Genomic DNA, 23,796 nt, shown 5'->3' with positions numbered 1-23,796 from the left:
CATTAGGTGTTTGACGTTTATTGGCTCCAGGATTACCCCCTATATTTTTACAGATTTTCATGTGCTAAGTTGTGTGTCATAAATGTAAACAATACCTGTAGTTTAATGTGAATATTTGAGTAACAGACTGAAAACTTGTTGTTTGTTAATTGATCGTATCGAAAGTTTGTTCAAGTGAAAGTAAGAATGGATAAGAATGAAATATTAGCTAATTTCCAGGTAGAGTAACTAAACTAACACGGAGGCTACTTGGTTTAAAGTTCATATACCTCTTGTTTTTGAGTTACCATGACACCATGTATGTCACTCTGTGAGTTGGTAGGATTTCTAATATCTTTCGCATTTAGGCTTGTACTGGGAATGAAGACATTGGAGAAAGTATGGCAATACTTGAGCAATGTGATTGGAATTTACAAACGGCTGTCAATGCTGCAATAGGAACACAAGAACCAATGCAGGGTGTACAAGGGTTTGTCACATTTATTGTTACTATATTTTGGGGGTGGTAAGTGTTAGAGATTGGTAGTTAAGGGTTATTGGTTGGGGTTATGGGGTTAGAAGGAGATGATTCTTTGTTGTTTTTAGTAGATAATAGTATATTGAGCAAATTAATTCTGATAAATTATTTGTTAGGTTAGGTTTATGTTTATCATAAGATTCATAAGTCATAACATATTTAATCCTACATTAATTTCAGGTTTAAAATATATATATTTTGAATTGTAATTTTTTTATGTAACTTAATGCAATTAAGTCAGTTATGTGTGGGCTCTGTGTGTAATATTCTTTTTATAGCCTATAGGCCTATAAATCTGAAATAAAGAGCAAGTTTTTTTAAACCGGTTTTAAAATATATTTCTAGTGCACAATCAAGCAATGGACACCAGACACTTGAAACAATGTTAACTTTCTCTTGTAAGCTTGGTGGTGTAGTTAAAGATGTTGCACTTCTCGATTCTAATACTGTTGGTAAGGTTCTCCAATTTTAAATGATTTTCACGTACTGTAGGTTGGGGTAAAATGGTACATGTTTTGTTATCTTTTATTGTCCCATTTATTGGTAACCAAAAATGTTTATACTTTTGTAAAAATACACTTTTTAATTATTAAGAACACTATTAGAAATTTTTGGATATTTTGTACATTACAGTAGGCCCACTATACCTCTTATATATTGCATAACGCATAGCCTATATATATATGTATTAAATTTTTCAACATTTTTTCAGGTGATTTGAAACAGATTGCCTCAATTGAACTTGGAATAACAGCAGCAGAGACACAGTTTGAGGAATGGCCAGTACAATCAGCAATTCCACATCCTTCAGATGATACAGTGTTATCGGCATTACATCTCCCCCATTTAAACCGCATGAACATTAAAATGCATCCACATTTAAATAATGTGTCTATTGGAGTAGAAGCTGATGATTTGAATCCTCTACCATTATCATGCTCTGCTTTTCCTCAGTAAGTGAATATTGTTAATGTGTGCAATTATAGACGCCACACTTATTTTGAATTTTCCTGAAACTGCACTAATCTGTAAACATCGGCATCAATTTTATTTTAAAAAATGCGCGTCTAACTACCCTTGCCTCTCCTGCATTTTAAAAAGTTTGATAGTTATTTGTAATAAAGTATAAAATATTGGTATTCTAAAAATTCAGCAATTTAGCTGCAAAATGTACCTATTTAAAAAAGCCATTAACTCCTTAGGGACGAGTAGTGCAAATATGCATTTTGAAACAGGTGTTCACATAAAAGTTCATAATTTTGTTTATAGTAGGTAAAATTTCTTACAGTTGGTTTTATTTGAAAGAGGAAGGAATTATCCACCAATATAACGTTTGAAAAAGGCATCATAGCATTTAAAAGTTTTTACCAAACTTGATTTGAAAACCGTAATGTATTTTTTAAGAAGATGGTCTATATTCTGCCCAAAAATCAAGGTTTTAACGTCATTCTGTCCAATAAAAGCGATTTTATTTGATCTCTATGTTGCTCTGGGGCTTCCCCGTCTAAGTTACCGGTTAAAAATGTGGTTTTGCGTAAAAACGGCTATGTCAGCTGTTTTTGCAAGTTTTTTAGGTATTCTGAAGCAATTTTTACATAAATTATGTTTTTGTGTGTATAATCTAACTTCATTTTGCTTCTGCATGTTGTTTCTACCTTTACATTCATAATAAATCGGTTTTGGCAAGTTTTGTTACGATTTTAGCGAAAATGAACTTTCAAAAAATAACGTCATCAGGTTATAAGTGACGTAATTGACCCCTTTGACGTCACCAATTCAAACAATCATTTTAGTTAGGTAGTAAACAAACCAGAAATCAACTTTGCACTAGATTCCTTATGTATTTTTTACCTAAAAACCCAAATTACACATAAATACAAGATTTCTGATGACGTCATTCAAAATTTGATGACGTCATCAAAAAAATCAAAATACAATCTTGTAGCAATTTTTCCAAAGAACAAAAGTCTAATTGATCTTATTTCGCCAGCACAAACACCTGTGTCGCTAGAGAGCAATATGTGACAGTCGGTCAAAAATGAAAATTTGTTAAAATATATCTCGTCCCCAAAGGGTTAATATGTCTATGTGCATTAAAACATTAGTTTAAATTTGTGTGAAAGTTTTTGTGCCATATTTTTGCTTTGACACAACTTATCTTTTTTCTGTTTTTCAAATGTTTGCCTCAATGTCTGTTTTTTAATACCCAGGTCTTCTGAAATGAATCTAACAACAACATACACCTTGCATATCACTGATAATAGAAATAATAAGGTACAAGTCTTACAATGTGAGGGTTCGAAAAGTTTTTTTGAACTCAAGCAAGATGTAGCTGATTTTACAAATATATCTCCACGTAACCAAATCTGGAAAGGCTTTCCTTCTCAAAAAACACCAAATAATCAGGTAAGCATGAAAAAATAGCTTAAATTTGATTATCTTTTATGCCATTTTCTTTATAATCAAAACCAAGTATATGAATAGACAAGCCATTGTTAATTTTTGTCACAATGGTCATTGTTACATCATAGTGAAAAAATGAATGTGTGAGATATGCAGTTATATTGTATATATTTTACATTGGTAAACACAAGTAAAAAGTATGAGTAAAAGGTTAAATAACAATCATCATGCTGCTGGTGAGAAGTGCATAAAAAAGAAGTCCCGTATGACATGCATGTCTACTCCATGCAGACGTAGCCTTCGTGTTGAATTAAAATGCAAAAAAGGATTATGTAAGTTAGGCCTATTATAAAACTATCTCTAATTTTCTTATAAAATATATATATATATTTATATATACATATATATAACTTCTCTTATATTTTTTATTTTCCCCTATTTCCCAATCTAAAGAGCACTGTTGCAAGTTTAAAACTAAACAAAACGCTCCATGAGCTAAATGTTGATGAAAATTCTGCACAAAATATGCCCCAACCTACCACCCCAACCCCATCTCACAGCAATGGATTGGATGTTGATAGTAGTAGTGATGAGGATGACATGTTTATGGATGCACCATCCGCACTAGATGATGAAGATGACTTAATTTTTGTTTCGTCCACTTCAATGGGTAGTAGATTAAATCAACTTAGTGAGTGGACACTTTATTTTTTGTCGTTGTTGTCCTGTCGCACAAGAATAAGTAGTAAAAATCATTCGTTCGTGGTCTATTTTATTTTAAAATCATACTGTTAACTTCTAAAATTAGTGTTTAGTAGCCAATAAAAATATAAAAATAATGAAAATTATGCATTTTAGATCATTGCCTAAATAAAATTATATCTAATTAAAATATTTAATTTTTCTTATCAGTTTACAATGTCATTGCTTTAGAAACATATTTTTTGTGAAGTCAATTAAACAGGTGTTTTACTTCTTATTTTTAGGACTTTTGTTAATCGTTAAAATACTATTCTTATCTAGAGAATATAGTCCTATGTTAGATACTGTAGTATTATACTGGTACAGCATTTTTAGTACAATGGCATATGATTATGTTAGTATTCAAAAAAAATTTTAATTTTTTTTTTTTAATTTTTCACAAACAAGGAAGCATGTTCAACATTACAACATACTGTCTGGATTAACTTTGCTTGGGGAACTCCACACAAAGTTCCTCTTTTTTTAACATGGTGCAATGCTCTTAAATTAACTATCTAATCATTATACATGGACTTTTTTCTTAGATATAACAATGTGTAAGTTATTTATACAATTAATATAAAATTTTATTGTATTGTTTGAATTATTTATACAATTAATACAAAATTGTGTTTTATTTTTAGAAACCAGGAAATTTTATTTTTTTATTTTCAGTGCCTGAGAAAGCAATGGATGCTCATGTAGCTTTGGAACAATTTAAGTCCGAGTTTATGTCTCGTTACCATGGAGGACCAGACTTCTTACCACTTTCTCTGAAAGATGCAACAGTGAAGGCATTTGGAAGCGATGCTAGAAAAAGAAAACTTTTGGGTGAATATGTTCATTATTGGACAGTGGTTTTTAAACGAGTCAAATGCATATTTTTAAGTTTATATTTTTATTTGAACTAAGATACCTAATCTAATTGAACTTTGTTCTTACAGCTATATACATACACCATGATCAAAGCATACAAGCCAATGTCTTCTGTAGCCAACTTCTATGTTCAGATGCTGTCACCAATTTTCTTGAACAACATTTTGTATCTTGGGCATGGGACGTCACCTCAGCTTACAATAAAGAAAGGTTGTTTCTATAACTAAGTGTTTGACTATATAAAAATATTTATGTATATGTATTGCTCAAACCCAGTGGACCCACAAGGGTTGTATAAAAAATAAAATTACCCCAAAATTACATACATGGTAACTCGTAACCGGCACAAGGTGTATGAAACACCTGTGTTATAATGACTGTCGTTTTTCGGTCACGCTAGAATAAACCAAGTTACATTCATTCATATATTACCATTTTACAGACAGTCAAAAAATTGTTCTTTCAAGATAACAAAAAGAGCCATAATATCTTTTACAAACTTATAATATCCCTGTGGGGTAATGGGCAAATCATGGCCTAAATCTTAGGACCCATGGCGTGCCAAGCTGTGAGATCTTACCCACATAGAATGGAAAAGAATATCGGAGATCTCACTCACATAAAATAGAATAACAGGGGACCTCACTCACATAGAATAGAATGTAATATCTCTTACAATAGCATAACTATATCATTATCTTTCAGATTTCTACAAGACTGTAAACAGATCTTGGGATCCGGGGTCGCTGATACAGTGAGGAAGGTGAAGAAAGATAATTATCCTCTGTTACTTATTGCTCATGGACGTGGAAGACAATGTGAAGTGAATGCAATAATTCAAGGTGAGGGAGTGTACTGGTAGGGGAAATAATGAATGCAGTACTTACTTGAATATATAGTATATTTCAATAATAGTTGGGAAAATAAGTATCTGGTACTGATTTAATCAACCAAGGACAGTAATGGGTTATATGTTAATAATGTACAAATTAACCAAATAATGGATTAAACTATGGTTGCGCTAAAATTATATAATTGTATGTTTAAGAGGTAGGAGACTAATTTAACAGTCTATGACACCGAGTATGTTTAATTACATAAGTACTACAATGCATAACTGTTGCAGCCAGGCATATTTATACTTGTATTTTCCTGGTAGAGCCAAAATACACATAAGTATGCCAATATGTAGTGTATTTCATTGAACAAGTTTTAACACAGTGATTGAACCAGTTTTATTTCATTGAATCAGTGTCTTTTTTTCTTTAAGTTAATGTATTGCAGCGAGTTTTTAAATTAATGTATTGCAGCCAATTCTGACTTGAACGAGTTGATGGCTAAACTTGTCAACGCATACGAGGAAAGTGAAGAAAGGAAGCAACAAGAAATAAGAGAAGAGGTTTGTTTATATATGTGTGTGTTGTGTAAATAGTATGTTTGTATAAGCAAACATATGCTTTATAAATGGTGCAATACTAGGCTATTTTAAACAGACATTTATTCAAAAAAAAAAATTGCCACACACTCTAATTTGTAAATAGATGTTTTATTACCCCTAAATCTTGTGTCTGGTTAATTTTTCCATTAGGTAAATATATGTACATAGGTCATATAATATAGGGTATATCATGAATGTATTCCATTTATATTACAGATGGGTGTAGAAAATATGTGACAGATTATATGTTTAAGTATTTAAGTTATCATTGGCTTTAACGCCTTGACTAAGGACCCTCACGTCCACAATGGTAGCAGAATTCTCTTAACTGTGTTTTGTTAAAGAAAACTAATGAATAGGCAGATAAGCTATGTTTGTTTATTTCAGGATGCTCGAATTGCGAGAGAGAACATCAAGTTAGAACAAGAAGAAGCATATCGTATGTCACTGGAGGCTGACAGGGCTAAAGTAATTTACTTTCATTATTTATCATTATTTATCATGAGCAAGAAATTCAAATAAAGATTTGCTTTCCTTTAACACACTATATGTGGTGGCGACATTTTAAAGCTTTTTTTGTATTTACTTTATCTGACTTTTAATTTAGACCACACTGCCATGGGAGGATAAAGCAAGTTACATTTATTCATACAACTGTAAATCAATGTACCCAGATTTTGTTAAAGACAAAAACTATAGCACCAAAGTTACAATAACCTTCCACTTCAGGTTGAAGCTGAGTTGCTTGAAGCTCGTAGAATAGAGGAATTGGAGGAGCAAAGGAGAATAGAAGAAACAAAGAAGGAGGAGGACATGGAGAGATTAAGATCATCCATTCCTGATGAACCATCACCCGATTGTAAAGAACCGGTAAAAAGTTTGTTTATTTATTAAAACAATTATTGGGCTTTCCATTCATTATTACTGAAGCCCATTATTTCTATTATATACGAAAAATAATGCAGTTATTGTTGTGTTTATTATTTAAGTTGAGCAAAGTCCGTTTCCGTGCCCCTGATGGTACAACATTCATGAGAACATTTCTTGCAAGCGAGAAGTTGCAAACCCTTGTTAATTTCGTTGGTTCAAAAGGTTACACACCACAAACCCATCGTGTACTGAAACCTTGGCCTAAAACAAATGTAAGTTTAAACATATGAATATTGAATGAATGTTACTTTACTTACTTTTTTCTTTTTCTGGATTTTTCTTTTTTTGTGTATGGCTAATAATTTGGATAAACCATTAGTGAGCATATAATTGGCCTAAAACCAATATATGTTTAAACATATGAATATTAAATGAATGTTACTTAGTTTTTCTTGCCTGTAATAACACTTGTGGCCTATTTGATACACCTTGTGCCTGCTTATGAGTAGTTGTTTTATTTTTTCTGCACTGCTGATAATTCGACCCATTAGTAAGCAATGGGTTTTTCCAAAGTGTTTAGACCCAAGAACAAATATGTTTCCAGTAGTCATAAAAGTCTAATAGTAATACTGTTTAGTATTTGTTTTCATAGCATTTTACTCCCAATGAAAGGAATCTGAATTGGATGGTAAAACATAGGTGCAAAAAAATAATTTACCAAATAAGAAATTTTTGCAGCAGCATTTTATGTATGTGAAAACTACATTCAGATTTGCCGCAAAATAATTTTGTTCTTTCCATAGCTCCTAACACTAGACATGAGCTCAAGTCTTCAATCAAATAAAATTTTCCCTCAAGAAACTTTAATAATAGAAGAAAACCCAGACCAGGACAGTGATACATGTTCGGAATCTTAAATTGTAACGAGCTCAATTTTTCCCATTTTATTCTTCATGTGTACATATTTATTGTCACTATTTAAAACTCTGCCCACAATATTTGTTCTTTATTTGTTGGGTAATCTTCTGAATGTGCTTTTCAAAGTTAGGTAATTGAATGTGATAGTACGTGACATAACCAGCGTGCTTGGCGTTTTAGTTTCCAATATACAGTACATGCACATCATGGCACTCGGTTTTCTACTGTGTCATTTTAACGAGTTTGTGACAATTTAATCGCCTTAAAACTGTGATGACAACTTTGGGTTGGCAAACGTCTGGTGTCACCTGCAATAAATGGTTGAAAACAGCAAGACAATCCTCATAAAACTAATGTGCTGTTTCATACACCTGTGCAAGTTTTCACGTGAGTAATACGAGTGGTTTATATTTTGTATTGCTGAGAATTTGGACAACCCCTTTTGACCGCTCGGTTAGGGTAAAAAACGTTACCTGCCTTACCTCAAAACGCATAGCATCGAGCATTCGTATCTTTTTGTTACTACGCCAATGCTTAGAGTCACGGTGTCCGAATCTGTATTTAAATGGTTTCCTGATCGTGTTTTAAACAATTAACAACGGTTAATGGGAGTGGTGAGGATACAGTTTCATAATTCTTTGAATGCTCTTTGTTTACTACCAAATGGGACGAGAAAATAGAATGAAAAGGTGTCCCATCTTTCCCCACCCTACTGTATATTGAAATGGTGTGTGATTGTAGCTTATAACATATATAGCGTTACTTTAATTCCGTACTCCTGGGCCAGGGCAACAGTACTTTCTGCAGTCCAACTTTACGAAAAGTTGCGGTGCGACTGTATTACCGTTAAGAACTGTAATGTTTCCGCCATAGGCTAAGCAATCATGGCACTCATTCTACGAAAAATACCAGCAATAGCTCATATGATCTTCTTCATTGATTTAGTCGCAAAATGTTGAACAATATTGAAGACGAATATACTAGAATGCCTTTGTAAATTAGTACCGTTATGATTTTTTGTTGATCTATTTATTAGGCTTGGCAAAAGTCGTATCATAAAAGCTATGCTTATACAAGACTTGTGTAGGCCTAAAAGAGAAAGCTTTAGCCCAAGACAATATAATAGCAGTTTGAATAACAGCAAGGCAGAATATTTGACTTGTGACGTGTTAAGAGTTTTTGTTGAGCAAAAAAAAGACTATGGAGTGTTTTGAATGCTAATTATTTGTGGCAAAGTTTTCACATAAATAGGGCGTTAATTGTCACTTGCTCAAAATGTAACATGACGTACTGTAGTTTACATTTTTAACAGGTATTCCAGTAATTAAAAATAATGATGGAACGAAAGCAAGTTTTATCAGTAATTGCTGCTGTGTTTGACACTCTATTATTTGGTGGAATAATATTCGGTTGGCCTTCCCTGGATTTCGTGCTGAAGCGAGAGGGTTATTTTTCTTCTAAATGTGAAATAGAAACCGCTGATTTAAAGAACGACACAGCTGTAGCTTCCTCCGAGAAAATCTTGAATTGTCCTAGTCAAGATATTGCACTTAGCCTGGTCTACACGTTATCCTCCACGCTTGGCGGTATATCTTCTTTCCCACTCGGTTATCTGTTTGATCGTTTCGGAACTTGGAAATTTCGATCATGCGGTATCTTAATATCAATCCTTGCGTGTGTGGCTGTTGCTTGCTCGAACAAACAAAGTTCGTGGGTGTTATACATAGCAATGCCAATCCTCGCAGTAGGTGGATTTACAATTCTCATTTCTAATGCCCCGATCGGATACTTTTGCGTAACAGCGCAAGCAACAGTAATTTCAATCATCTATGGTGCGTTTGATTCTTCAGCAGCGGTGATGGTGGTCATGAAGTCAGCTTACGAGTTGGGAGCAACCGTACCTGAAATATTTACTTTCTATGGCGCTTTGTTACTCCTCTCACTTGTTTACACATTCGTGCTGATGCCAAGAATGCATGTTCCATTCAACGTACCAGATGGTTACCAGTACGGTCTCGCAGAATGTTTTTTCTCTAACAACACAATCTCTACACCACCAAACGGAATTCAAAACAAAACAGAAAACAATGGTTCCGGGAACTCGGAATCTATTTCCATCCTAACTAACGACATTAATAAACAGAAAACGTTCTCTTCATCTCTTAAAGATATTTCATATTGGCTTAACGTGATGTACATATCTATCCTACAACTTCGACTATACTTTTTTTTCGCCACATTTAATCAATGGCTATCAAAACTGACAAGTAACCACCCAGAACAAAGAAAATACGTTGCTGCATTTGGCTATATTCAACTTACTGGGGTATTACTCGGGCCTTTTGGTGGGTTGTTGACTGACATGATGATAAAGTATTTTCGGAAGTCTTCCACATTTTCGGAACAAGCTGTACGGAAACGAGCTATATCCATCACGATCGGCTGCACCTGTTTAATGGCAACTATCTTCTCTGTACTTGTTCTGATTCCCGTTTTAGAAATCCAGTACATCACATTTGTCATACAGAACATTGCCCGTACTTTTTTGTTCTCCGGAAATGGCGTATTTATTGCCACCACATTTCCAAGCGAACATTTTGGAAAACTTCAGGGCATTAGCTTAGGCATTGCGTCAATGGTATCACTCTTAAACTACCCCATAAATATTTTAGTTGTAAAAGTTTTTGGTGGTAATTTTATGGTTGTGGACTTGGTGTTCTTAGGTCTGTGTGTTTTAACGTTCGTGAATCCTGTAGTTTTGTTTCTTCGAAGTAAAAAATCTATCTAAGGATTCTAAGATAAGTTAAACCGAAGTATTTAAATTGTTTTTTTTAACTGGTATTTTGATGTGCATTTAGCAAGGACTAGCTGTATATGTTTGTTGCAATATACACAAAAGGTTGATTAGTAAAAACAGATAGTACGGTGGGGGAAGATCGGACACCTTTCACACATAATAACCAAATATCCTGATCGTGTTTTAAACAATTAACAACGATCTATGGGAGCCGTGAGGATTAAGTTTTATAAAAATCTTTGAATGTTTGTTTACTACCAAATTGTAGGAGAAAATAGATTGAAAAGGTCTCCCATCTTCCACCACCTTACTATACATTATTCTGTTACCATTCACATGCGATAATGTAAAAAATGTTTGGTATGACAGATTATAGATACAGAAATAAAGGATTTGTTCTTAAAGATATTGTATTATTTGTTATTTGTTTTGATGAGGGCAATTGCTGACTACCAAGAAGAAGCACATTAGTCTTGTTGCGATTGAGTCTGTTTCGAGCACAGATATATATTAGGCTATAGTTTTCCAAATTAACTTAATGCATAAAGACCGAATATTAAACAGTCGTGTTGCGTAAATATTCCATCTGGCGTAACTGTGTTTATGATTGAGCGACACATCTCGCGTTTTTCCAACAAGGCAGGAAACTATCTGCCCAGACCGCCCATTCGGCGAACAAACGCCACTTTTCAGTGTAAAATGTTCTTTCCTGTTTACTGCTTTTGCACATGTGTTTTATGCTACAAAAGCCCTTCTATTTTCTGTGTTGGAAGGGGCAATAGGAGCTCCATTATACTCTTGCTGTTCTCACGTTTGTCCCTAGCCTGATGCCGCTCGTTTGTTCGTCTAATAAACTGGGCGCTAGTGTGAACGGATCAACTGCAACCTCCCCCCCGCCACCCCCTACAAGCTATATTATTGCAGGAGTTATATTGCGACCTTTGTTTCTTTGCTACGCAATATAGTTTAGCATGTCTCGTTTCTGATTGCAACCAGAGTCGTATAAACACGGAGTAGTCCAACTGCCGTCTATGTGTGTCCAAAATAGAGCAAAAGTGGTGACTTTGACAATGGGTTTAAACGAACTTGTTAAGTTTTGTTTGTGTTTTCCTATTGTGGGAAGGTGTAAAACAGCTTCTATTTAGGCTACCTTACCAAACATTTTTTAGAAAAAATGTATAAATTTAGCCGCATTAAATGACTAAAATGTCGCAAATCAACCGCTTCTAATTCTAATTTTTGACTTTTTTTGACACAGAAAACAAATAACACATGTTTTTTACATTTTTCAACCTTTAAATTTGTTTTTAGGCCCAAGTTTTTCTGTAATTTACCGAAAAACATACATTTTCCCTATACCTACTGTGTTATTTTGGACCCAAATTGCCGTTCAATTTGTGTTTTACGTAACACAATGGGTTGGACTACTCGGTATTTCTATGGCTCTGATTGCAACAAGACAAACACAAATATCGCTTACCAAATTGACGTACCCATTACAGTCCTGAATATGACAATGGTCACGAGCAAAGTCCATAGAAATCACTTCTATGGTGATTTCTATGGACTTTGGTGATTTCTATGGTGATTTCTATGGACTTATGGTGATTTCTATGGACTTTGGTCACGAGCAGTGATGACGTGAAGATCAACATTTTATAAACATTTTGTTTATTATAAAACTTAGTAGTTAATTGTATTGCTTAAAAATATTGTTGTTTTAGTAAATACCAGATTAAATTTCCATCGTAATTGGTCTGTATCTGGAAATGGCTTCATCAGAAACGGATTTAAATTTTCATGATTCCGGTAGCAAAGAATTGTGGAATGTAGAAGGTGAAATTGGTGGTTCGTCAACAGGTAGTTATACATCTATATTTGTGTATTATAGACTTAGGTGCTAGTGAAGAATCTCCCCCCACCTTATGTGCTAACCACTAACCCCTAACCGAGACTTATAGTGTTATGGTAATTTGGTTGAACTTTTGATTTAGATACTATATTTTGTTAGATGTTTAACGAATTTGTGTCAATTTGAAGTAAATTATTGCATGCATCATGTACATTAATATTTAGGTTGTAGTAAAGTTCAGTTACGACTCATTAACAGATCATCACTTTCTTTTTTCACAAGTGGGCGCTCATTTTTTTATTATTATTTTTAAAAAATACACAAAGAAACACTTTAAACTGGTAATAAGTGTAAAACAAATTACTTAAATACTGAAAATACCTTTATAAATATATAAAACACTAGTAAGAACATCTTTCCCAAATTAGGTAGGTTATATACGCTCTTTCGTTCTGTTTACTACCGTCGGCTTTGTGGTGTAACGGTTAACGTGCGGTCGTTTAATCTCTTTGTTTCGTTCTTACCATGTTCGAGTCTCGCACAGTGCAATACGTTTTTTTTTTTAAGTTTTTTTTGTGTGATTAGCACTTTTAGGTTAGGGGTTAAAGTCTTATGTGTGTAAACTGTAAAACTAACTGTTAGTAAACGATTTTTTATAAAATATTGAAATACTATACCAATACACGTTTTATATGTCACAAAAACGACGTTTTTTAAAAGTCTCCAGAAAATAATAATAAAAAAATGAGCGCCCACTTGTGAAAAAAGAGAGTGAGGATCTGTTAATGAGTCGTATGTGTAAAGTTCACTCTTGACAGTCTACAGAGTATGGCAGGTGCACAAGTGTTTTGTTTACAAACTTTTGGTTATGCACGCCATAATTTGTACCACGCATTAATTAATGAAAATATACACATAAAATTAGGTAGAATTTCCTAACGTGGCTTGGAAACGCACGCCCATTTTTGATATAACACCCGTTCACGTGAAAACCATTTTGCCTGCGCGAATCTCCCCAGGAACTGCCATATTCTGCAGACTGGCTCTTCTGTGTATTAACAGCCACGTTTTTTTACCGACGCGATTTCGCTGTTTATTCCCTTTCCTTCGTTCCTCAAATAATATGGCCTTGACTCTTGGGTATCGTTTTCCAAGAGTAGAGATGAATAAAACACTTTGTTATCAGGTGCAGCAACATTGAATCTTGAAGATGATGGAAAGACTCACACTTTTACTGAGTTTCCTGCATCTGCTGCAGATGAAGAAGCAGATGAAGTATCTGACACCTCCAATCTCATTAATGAGAACAAAAACCCAATCTGGACATTTGCATATTATCAAGAATTGTTTAACGTCAATACAGATACCGTGCTACAGCGTATCAAAGGCTCAATGATTCCAAGCCGGAAACAAACGTTTACAAGAAGATATATTGGTGGTAGACCAGATATGTATGGCCCGTTTTGGATCTGTGCTACTCTTGTTCTCTCTATTGGCGTATGTGGTAATCTTACAACACTCCTCACCCATATAACTGATGAAACATATCATTACACTCCACAATTTGAGCGTCTGTCTATTGCAGCTATAATGGTGTACAGCTACACATTCTTAATTCCACTATTGATCAAAGGGGTTTTATGGTGGAGAAAAAGCTCTTCTAATTATTCTGTTGTTGATATCATCTGTACATATGGTTATTCTTTATTTGTGTTCATACCGGTTTCAATTTTACTGCTGGTCCCATCCGACCCTTTTGACTGGATAGCTTTAAGCATAGCAATTCTTCTATCTGGATCCTGCATTGCTGTAAGCATGTGGCCAGCACTGCAAGATGATAGTAAAAAGGTAGCTGTCGTTTTTACAGCAGTTCTTTTAATCCTTCATACAGCTTTGGGTGTCACTTTTCGACTTTACTTTTTCTCTCCAATTTCCGCACAAGTGATTAATAATAGTAGTAGTATTGCAAGCACATCAACACACGCACTCACAGAGAAGAGTATAATTACAATAGGAACAACAACAAATACTGGAGAGTGACAACATAAATCATTCTTTTATATTTAAAACATTTGTATTTATGTGAGTAATCTATTTGTTATATTGCTGGAATCTGGGTGTTTCATCAAGCTGCATTAAAGATGATTTTTTGCCGGCAGTGCAACAATAAATAAAAGTAACCAAGATCATTTTGATTTGTTGAAGAGATTTTAATAAAGACGTCTATGATTGTAAAGAAACCATCCGTTGAGCAACCAGAAAGCAACAGTGAACCCATAAACACAGTAGTTTATACGATTTGTATCAGACTGGTGTTTTTCCAACACTGTAATTCTTCTATGAAGCTTGAAGATCTGAAATGAAAGTGATTAGATAGGAAGAAGGAAAAACCTTAATTTTAACAGCGACAAATGGTTACACATGTAGGAAGGACTGAAATCACACCTGTTTTTTCATCAATGAAACATCATCAAGATCTTCTGTGGATGAAAGGTCTGTGAGAGCCATTTGATCAGAATACCTGGAATAAAATAAAGTTGATATCTGGATTACAAAAGATTTGCACTGTGGTGCGTACAAAATAAAATATGCTGCAACAAACAGTAAATTATACAATTAATGTAAGATGTCCAAACATACTAATGACATGCAAACAAACAACAAAAAACAACATGGTATAAGATACAGCACAGTGCATACTGCTTTTAGGCTTAATACTCATGTCTTGGGCACAGCCAGTAGCCAACATAGGTTTTTTAAAGCGCTCTGAGCTGCTTCTGCTATCACCTTGACTGAGAACTACACGGTGACAACACACATGAAGTTTTTGGTGACAAGTTAACAACAACATCAACTACTGATTCAGACCCGTCAGTATCAGAGTCCGAATCATCACTTTCAGTTTGTCTCAACTTTGCCATGACTTGCTCATAAAATTTTTTGCTCTCTTTTTGCAAGTTGTCCAAAAGTTGGTGTGGATTAATGAATGCATCCGCTGCATCACTAGCTCCCATTACAGGTTTCACTTTAACTTGATTCAAGTCCAATACATTTGGTCTAAGTAATTTGGGGACGATCACATCTTTATGAACGCAAGGCTTGTTTACACTGTTTCAAGTAAGTGAGGATAACCAACCAACAAACTTGTGCATTCTACTGTTTAGGTATCATATTTGGGTCACATTTATCTGTTAGTGTTAACCCCTTATAAAGATGACCTGAACAGCCAAACAAAACAACCCTATGTAATTTAAATTTGCCACATTATCGTATTATTATATAACACTATTTTTTCATGTGACTTAGTAGTCAGGCTGCTCTAAATTTTAAAATATTTTGAATTAGTTTACTTACGCAAGCAATGAGTCAGTGGAATGATTTGCTTTGTGTGAAGAATGGGTCTCCTTAAAAAATTAAGATACAGACAGTTTATTATACTGTATTAGTTTATTACTAATATATAGATTCAGGATCATTTATTTTACATATGTAGCTTGGTAACTCAAAAGTTATATTACAGATGTCCTGTTGCGGACCAAATGTGGTGGTTTTACAGCCATTGTGCCAGCTTACAAGTTACAAAGTATGCAAATTTTGGCTAGTTTTTGCTGTTACGGCTATCAAGGATGTATAAGTGACCTGGACTGAAGCTATCATAGTACTCCTAAATGCAGGCCAATAATAAAAGCAGGAGCAAGCATAAAACCCAGTATTATTAACAGTACTAGGATGCCAGCAATGCATTCATTACCAGAAGCAATTTTTGTAGAATGACTGATTGTATACATATGCTGTTTGCCATACACGATATTTGTGTTTATGAATGCCATACACACCTCAGAGTTCCTGTACAAAGGACTATCTTGCACAGTTAAAACCCGGGGAGGGGTGGCTAGTGAAACAGTAGCAGCATAAGGTTGGTCAAACAGAGGGGAACTGGACCTTGCATCTCCGGCTGAGAACTTTGACCCACTCTCACCAACTGTAATGTTTATTAATAATTAAACTTGGTTTAATGTATGGCCGACAATTTAGACAACCCATAAGTGACCAAGGTTGGGGAAATTGCGTTTAAGTTAAAAAGTGTGTTATGGGCTTATAGACTCAAAAGGAGCAGGACTCTATATTATACTTTCCATTAACAAAAATGGTATAAATAAACGAAGCATCAATGTAGGTATGTGGCTTATGAGTAAAAGTGTGAGCGTAGGTATTGCAAAGTGTGGAAGATTTGGCTTGCAAAACACCCATTTGTCTCTTCATTTATGACTGATATATATATGGTAAGTGAGTTGTAAATCTAGCTGCATAACAGTGTATTACCTGATACAACAATTCTTTCGGGGACTTCCATCCTCAAGGCAGGATTTGCGGCAATGTACCTTTCTTGATCTGCAGAAAATGTTGACATTTGTTGATATGGTGCTGGGTAATCATCTCCGTTTTCCTGCAAGGCTGACAACTTGGTTGGTACTTTCATTCTTGTGTTAATATCTTCGGTGTAATTGTTATCGTTGACCAATTGATTGGAAGTGGTCGTCTCGAGGTCGTTGTGGTTTGTTTGTTGATTCATATTGCTGTTAGGAACCTAAGCTACAAAACTATGTACTAACAGAGAAACGAAAATTTACATGCAACAGATGTTAGCTGCGCCTGTGTCGTCCCCTTGTTGCCTTGAAAGCGCAGCCTAGTGTTAAGGCCAATCTTTATTACTAACAACAAATAATATTTACCTTTTAAACGTCGGCGATTACATCATATGTTTAGGTATTTATAATATTTACCTCTTTATTCTCTAATGCGTAATCAAATTTGTCTTATTATACGGTGTTTGGTTGATTAGTTTCAAATGTTTACAACATTGTTTTACTGCTTAGAAATAGAGGTGAGGTCGTGACAGAAGCGCGGCCGGTACGTCATGCCACTTTTTTTCCCGGTCATGCCACTTTTTTTTCCCGGTCCTGCCACTTTTTTTCCCCGGTCATGCCGCTCTTTTTTCCCGGTCATGCCGCTTTTTGCTCCCGGTCATGCCGCTATTTTTTTCGGTCATGCCGCTATTTTTCCCGGTCCTGCCACTATGTTTTCCTGTCCGGCCACTTTCCCCCCCGTTCTGCCACTATTTTTTCCCGGTTCTGCCACTTTTTTCCCGGTCCTGCCACTATTTTATCGGTCCTGCCACTTTTTTCTTGGTCCTGCCACTTTTTTCTCGGTCCTGCCACTTTTTTCCGGTCCTGCCACTTTTTTCCGGTCCTGCCACTTTTTTTTCCGGTCCTGCCAGTTTCCCCCCCGTCCTGCCACTATTTTTCCGGTCCTGCCACTTGTTTTCCCAGTCCTGCCGCTTGTTTTTCCAGTCCTGCCACTATGTTTTCTTTTCCGGCCACTTTCCCCCCCGTCCTGCCACTATTTTTTCGGTCCTGCCACTTGTTTTCCCAGTCCTGCCACTATGTTTTCCTGTCCGGCCACTTTTTCCCCCGTTCTGCCACTATTTTTTCCCGGTTCTGCCACTTTTTTCCCGGTCCTGCCACTATTTTATCGGTCCTGCCACTTTTTTCTTGGTCCTGCAACTTTTTTCTCGGTCCTGCCACTATGTTTTCCTGTCCGGCCACTTTTTCCCCCGTTCTGCCACTATTTTTTCTCGGTCCTGCCACTTTTTTCCGGTCCTGCCACTTTTTTTTCCGGTCCTGCCAGTTTCCCCCCCGTCCTGCCACTATTTTTCCGGTCCTGCCACTTTTTTCCTGCCAATTTTCACGGTTATTTCGCGCATTTCTACGTTTCTCTGAAACCCACCTGGCTCTTACTTTCATGGTCATAACTGCCAACTATCTTAAATTAAAAAGGTGTATAAGAAATAATTTATTTAAGTGCAAATACAACACAACCAAGACTCAGTTGCCAGTGCCTGAAAATTTGGTTTCTCCAGCCCAAGGCATATCCTGTGAAACCACCTCGAACACTTATCACAACAAATCTGTTAGGAAGGGTATTTGTGTTAAAGGTATACCTTATACCATTAATATTTTTATTCTTACCCAATCCATGACAACATCAGAATTGTTTTTTCCACACAAACGACAAAAGTCTTCTGGTGGATCTGAATACAAAAAAACACTGTTAGTTGATCTTACCAACGCTATTTTACTAAGCTACCTAACAATAATCTTATGGATTATCTTCACATATACAAACCTGATGCATCTACAATGTTTTTTCTAATCCTTTCTCGTTCATTTTGCAAAGAATCCTTGTTGGTTGAAAACGAGCAATTGGTGTCATTGATTAGACATTCTGCAATCTAATGATAATGACATGAAACAACAAAATGTCGAGCATGAAGCTTAACAAGTTCAAACTAAGGACCCTATACCAATAAGCCAAAACATATAGTATTTTAACCTCACCTTCAGTACAAAAATTCCACAACTGAACGAATCTTTTTGTGTTGGGTGATTTATAACCGACTGGTTCCACTTAACTCTTAAAAGCTTTTTGTCTTTTTTGTTGTTCCGAATTTGTAGATATTTCCTATAGGATAGCCCACAACAATTGGATTATAATAGGCGAATACGAAATGGTGTAAATAATGACAAGTTTAATGTATTTTAACTTTGTGTTCATGCAATATTTTGATCTTACCGAAATCTTTGTATAGCTGTTGTGCAACTTTTGTTTAAACCAGCTGGCTCGATGATGGAAAATGTTTTCTCAGCCATGTTTAGATACTGTATTCATACAACAAGTTTTTAACATCTACTTTTGGTTCTGACCTCTACCCTCTATACATACCATTAAATTCCAGTGGTTGCCATTTTTGTTGTATCCCCCAACAATTTTTTCATATTCACAGAAGTTTACCTAAAAATAAATCAAGAATAATGTATATTATAATGTTGGGACAGACACAGAGTTAACAAGGAAAAATGGTAAAATAAAAATATTCCTCCATACTTTATTTAGGGAATGTCGTGCAAAAATATCATCCTTTCCATCTAAAATGCTGGTTACTACAAAGCAGTCCAACACCAGAACATTCTTCCTTTTAGCGATCAGATTGAGATAAAAATCAATGGTCTGAGTAAACAGGTGGTTATAAACAAAAATACTACATCAGTTTCTACCAACCAATCCATCCAGCCAGTTTAATCCAGACAATGTTTCCAATGAACACTCCCGTAAAATAAAGTTTCCATTGTCTAAAGAAGAAGCGACCAGGTAATTGGGTGGCTTCTTAGGTTGAGTTGTTGGTTCATCTGTTTGAAAATATACTGTTTAGTGGTTTAAAAATTTTCCACAGACACCATCAAATTAAAGTAATCTGTAACAAAGGTTATTTAAAATAGCTGCAAAACAAACCAACCTTGAGACAAAACAGGCTGGCATAAATTTATTTCGATCTCGGACTCCTTTGATCCCATATTCGACGATATTGTAGTGTCTGAGACTTCAACTGTTTGTAACAATCGTCGATCTGTTAAAAAGTGAAACATTACATTAGAATCACAGTAAACAAGGAAATGGCATATATGCCATCCAATTAAAATGTTGACCTTGAAATGAAAGAACACCGATGCCGATTTCATTTCTTTTAACTGGAACATCGAACAGTTGCTTGGTTTTGTTAACAAATTTATTATTCAGAGCTTTATTTTGGAGATGAATTGAAAGCCTCGTATAAAATGCAAAGTTGGCAAAATTCATTGTGTACATGAAGTGTCTGAAACAAAAAGAAGTTAATGTAAGATGAAACAAAAAGATTCAGTAAATGTAATTACCGATCTTTAGCCATGATGGAATTGGCTTGTTCCGCAGCACTGGAGTTGAGAAAATGTAGATTCACACAATTCCCAATACTGCGGAAACTTTTTTCTGGTCCTTTTTTTTTGGAAAACATGTGAAATTTGTCAAATAAACTGTAATGAGCAGTAGTATCCTGAAATTCAATTTCCGTTGGCAAAAGTTCTCCATTATTTGATTTTTCGATGTTTTGTTCGTTCCATTCATAAAGCATTCCTTTATTTGGTCCAAACATCCCTTGCTTTCGATTTTCACCATGATGTGCAACCTGTTAAACGAACCAGTAAGTAAAAGTAACATTTGAAAACATTTTTTTGTATTACCTGAGCTGCAATATCAGATACAAAAACAGTTGGTTGCACTTTAAAACTTAGCAGTCCATCTATATAATCCCTTGCACTTTCATGTCGCAGCAGGGTTTTGAAATAATAACACACACCGTGCGGACAACGAAAGTGCACCACTCCACCTGAAGATTTACCGGTTAGTAAAAAAATGCAAATTTAACCAAAATGGTTAAATTTTGTAAATACCTCCACATTTTTTTATTCTTTTAAACAACTTTGGATAAATGTCCTTAAACAAACATAGTTCATGCAGGTTGTTGACAACATCCTCGGTGGAACCGGTGCATGAAACTCCCAATTGGTTGCATAATACCTTTATTGATTTCTGAGTACAAAATGTAATGTACCTTCCAAGAAAAATTGTTAAATATATGTCAAAAAATGTTCATTTACCGCATCCTTTTTGTGTAAGGCATCCAGAATTTCCTCCTGAGACACTACAAATTTTGTTGGCTTTAATTTTGTTTGTTTTAACATGGAACATTTTTTATGTTCCGTGTCCAGAATATAATCAGATGCTCGTGAATATTTCCCAATCCATGGTGAAACAGCATTGTATTTTATATCCAATTTAAAAGGATTATTGGCACTTTCTGTAGAACACAAAAACAAAAATTGAATTACAGTCACTTTAACTAACTTGGTAATTTTTATTAGAAGCTCAGTTCTCACCATGTAAACCTCTCCCAAGAATTTCTTTCTCAATATTTTCCCATGAATCTTCACAGTTCACTCTGTCTTGACAATTTTCTTTAGAAGATTGTATGGCATCAACTAAAAGTGACAATCATCAAATATAAATAGTATAAAAATTGTAACTTATCAGAGTGAATTTAATACCTGGTCTTTTGCAACAATTTGCCCAATTTCCATCACCAATAAGAATTTGTGGGTTGAATCCACACTTTAAGCATGAAAACTCATACGTACAATCCCTCATTGCACAGAAATGAGTGAACCCATTCCGTATGTTGTTGATGGGGACATTTTCGTCAAATAAGATTTTCAAATTGCTTTCCACATTAACATGAAACTTGCAAAGGAACAAAAACAATTAGCATCACATTTCACTGCTCGAGTAAGTCATTTTATTTACCTGGATGCCTTTTAATAGGTGAATGCACAACCTAAGGGAAAGCATAACCTTGTTGTTGAAGTTATGAAAGCCTGATCGATAATTTTGAAATCGGACAATAAACTTGCAAGAAGTACATTGTTTCATAACAACTTGAATTCCTAAAGAAACAAAAACAATTTTGTAATAAAATATTAGGTTGATATTTTTAAATTAGTCATCTTATATACAACTTAAAAGTGCCCCGTAGACGGGCTACTTTCAGCTGAAATATAGTATATGTATTATGTATAAATCACCTTTCCAAATATTTGTGACTCCAAAAATGGTGCATTTTTGATTGGTCAACTCTGTCAGTTCTGCAGAACAACAAGGACAGCTTTCTTCAATTGGAACGAGAACTGCTGGTGGAGGAGATTCCAGGAGGTATTGTTCTTCAATATCTTCAGGTATCCTGTGAGCTTTCAAAAGATATTCTAACTGTATTTTATCCAGTTTGTTGGGTTCAATTGTTCTGAAAAACATTGGTTGGATTTATTATTTTTAATGCGAACACCTAATATGAGGAGTACTGTTCTTACGTATGCTTATCCTAGGTTTGGTAGAGTCAATCGTTTAATTTGACAAGACAAAATACTGGAAGATTTAAAATGTGTGTATAAATTAACCTTTCTGTTTTATTGGAGGCTTGAAGTGCAGCTGGGTTCATCTGAAACTCATACCACTTGGCAGCAGATTGGTGAGTACAAATAGATGTACTGCTTGATAATGGACACTCGCATGACCAAATGCCAAGATCGCTATCAAACGTAACCCTTACACGTCCAAGTTTGGAATAGTAATCTTCTTTCTTTGAAAAGACAGAGTAGTACACAAAACGGGACGAATAGGCAAGGCTATAGAAGTCTGCTTTTACAACAATTGGAATATTTTGTTTCCCAGCTAATTCTGCTGTTACAAGAAGAGCTGAACATGAGGTGGGTGATAAAATTCCCAACATTTTCATCTCTTCTAGTTTTGTTTCCCTCAACCTAATGTGTGGTTGAGGGACAGAATATTTAACAGCATCCAAGTGTGGACATTCAATTGCCGGATTAATTTTGACAGCACTCTTCATTACGACAGAGCAATTTTCATTGCTGCAAAAAGAAACCCGAGCTTCAACATGTTTCTGGACATGAATTGGTGCCAACAACCCAGTTTCACTTTGAACCACCATATGAATCCCTTTATGAGGATCAATGATAATGGATGGGAGTTTCACTCTTTTAATATTATGTTGAAGTTCACCATGCCTTCTGAGTGAAGACAAACTTTTGAAAGGAACCGAACAATGTTTGCATGGATAACTTTCAGATGAAGAATCTATAAAACAAATGTCATAGATTTTACATCCAATTTTGTGAAACAAGCATAATTCTAAATAGATTTGATAATGCAAATCATCGTTTTGCTTACTGTCAACTTGCTTGAGCAGACACTCTTGTTTAGCTTCAGGAACAGGGCTTGCTGAAAAATCAATTTAAACAGTTTTAGTTGTTTCAATGATTCAATGAACCGTATAAATCTATACGTGGCAAGGCGAGTCATAACAAGGGTTTTTTATTTCATAATCGTCATACGATTTACAAGTTGACACATGTAACTGTGTGGGTGATTATTTTTAAATTTTATTTTTTATATGGCTGTAATTATTGACACACAATCGATTGCCGTTAATGTTTTGTCCAAGGCTTCATATGCGATAGGCCGATAGGCGACAATAGTAACAGATGCAAATTTCCAACCCATATACCTTTAGGCTAGAAAAATGCGGGTTTACTAATGCCATGGCGTCGATTTTAAAAAAAATTGTGGACATTCAAAAAAATTGTGGACATTATACAAGAAAAATCTGCACATTACAGCGCATCTATATAAAAAATTTAAAGTAAATAAGTTTTTGTTGGATCTACTTACATTAGCCGCAAGCATATTTATTGTACAATGTAAATCGATTAAGTTGACATGCAAATTCTTTTGTGCAATATACATCCGTTCTCGGCTAAGACATCCGACGCGCCTGGTAAGCAAGTTCCACCATGTTGTCATGGAGGTTGAAAATAACAGTTATACGTAAAAACACAACTGTTACTGGTTGCTTATTGTTTGATTGAATTTTTTAATTAAAA

General features: G+C 35.0%; 5 protein-coding genes across 8 annotated transcripts; 3 read left to right on the top strand and 2 right to left on the bottom strand.

Annotated features, from left to right (window-relative positions):
* Window positions 1–32: 32 nt before the first annotated feature.
* LOC149732674 (FAS-associated factor 1-like) lies at window positions 33–8,102 on the top strand. The gene is made up of 14 exons (XM_089882518.1): window positions 33–219; window positions 348–469; window positions 863–969; window positions 1,230–1,470; window positions 2,728–2,923; window positions 3,374–3,611; window positions 4,337–4,492; window positions 4,606–4,747; window positions 5,243–5,379; window positions 5,848–5,936; window positions 6,363–6,443; window positions 6,705–6,845; window positions 6,965–7,117; window positions 7,649–8,102. The coding sequence occupies exons 1-14, from the start codon at window positions 187–189 to the stop codon at window positions 7,760–7,762; spliced, it is 1,950 nt and encodes a 649-aa protein (XP_089738644.1). The 5' UTR covers window positions 33–186; the 3' UTR covers window positions 7,763–8,102.
* A 144-nt stretch (window positions 8,103–8,246) lies between these two features.
* LOC149732673 (equilibrative nucleobase transporter 1-like) lies at window positions 8,247–12,283 on the top strand. The gene has a single exon (XM_089882527.1). The coding sequence runs from the start codon at window positions 9,097–9,099 to the stop codon at window positions 10,549–10,551; it is 1,455 nt and encodes a 484-aa protein (XP_089738653.1). The 5' UTR covers window positions 8,247–9,096; the 3' UTR covers window positions 10,552–12,283.
* On the top strand, window positions 12,215–14,601 carry LOC149732672 (protein YIPF1-like). Its single transcript, XM_089882528.1, has 2 exons — window positions 12,215–12,420; window positions 13,599–14,601. Exons 1-2 carry the CDS (start codon window positions 12,330–12,332, stop codon window positions 14,450–14,452), a joined length of 945 nt encoding a protein of 314 aa, XP_089738654.1. The 5' UTR covers window positions 12,215–12,329; the 3' UTR covers window positions 14,453–14,601.
* LOC149732671 (mitochondrial fission factor homolog B-like) lies at window positions 14,400–17,287 on the bottom strand. 3 transcript variants are annotated; one of them, XM_089882529.1, is made up of 6 exons: window positions 16,736–17,287; window positions 16,249–16,394; window positions 15,767–15,816; window positions 15,281–15,520; window positions 14,858–14,933; window positions 14,400–14,766 (listed from the first exon to the last, which is right to left on the bottom strand). In XM_089882529.1, the coding sequence occupies exons 1-6, from the start codon at window positions 16,983–16,985 to the stop codon at window positions 14,623–14,625; spliced, it is 906 nt and encodes a 301-aa protein (XP_089738655.1). In that variant the 5' UTR covers window positions 16,986–17,287; the 3' UTR covers window positions 14,400–14,622. The 3 variants fall into 3 exon arrangements, with proteins under 3 accessions (XP_089738655.1, XP_089738656.1, XP_089738657.1); XM_089882530.1 differs by having other exon boundaries at window positions 15,281–15,469; XM_089882531.1 differs by lacking the exon at window positions 15,281–15,520 and having other exon boundaries at window positions 16,736–17,125.
* A 965-nt stretch (window positions 17,288–18,252) lies between these two features.
* LOC149732670 (uncharacterized) lies at window positions 18,253–23,728 on the bottom strand. 2 transcript variants are annotated; one of them, XM_089882511.1, is made up of 21 exons: window positions 23,585–23,728; window positions 23,084–23,134; window positions 22,294–22,990; window positions 21,925–22,139; window positions 21,647–21,786; window positions 21,391–21,583; window positions 21,223–21,324; window positions 20,944–21,143; window positions 20,737–20,875; window positions 20,527–20,672; window positions 20,182–20,471; window positions 19,957–20,123; window positions 19,767–19,877; window positions 19,532–19,659; window positions 19,358–19,480; window positions 19,196–19,264; window positions 19,046–19,131; window positions 18,811–18,934; window positions 18,599–18,704; window positions 18,442–18,503; window positions 18,253–18,380 (listed from the first exon to the last, which is right to left on the bottom strand). In XM_089882511.1, the coding sequence occupies exons 3-21, from the start codon at window positions 22,842–22,844 to the stop codon at window positions 18,270–18,272; spliced, it is 3,063 nt and encodes a 1,020-aa protein (XP_089738637.1). In that variant the 5' UTR covers window positions 22,845–22,990; window positions 23,084–23,134; window positions 23,585–23,728; the 3' UTR covers window positions 18,253–18,269. The 2 variants fall into 2 exon arrangements, with proteins under 2 accessions (XP_089738637.1, XP_089738639.1); XM_089882513.1 differs by having other exon boundaries at window positions 22,294–23,728.
* Between the last annotated feature and the right edge of the window lie 68 nt (window positions 23,729–23,796).

This window comes from Ciona robusta, chromosome 8, assembly GCF_009617815.1.
Source record: "Ciona robusta chromosome 8, ASM961781v2".
NCBI lineage: Eukaryota > Metazoa > Chordata > Ascidiacea > Phlebobranchia > Cionidae > Ciona > Ciona robusta.
The sequence above is the reverse complement of the archived record's forward strand: the minus strand, read 5'-3'. Positions and strand labels throughout refer to the sequence as shown.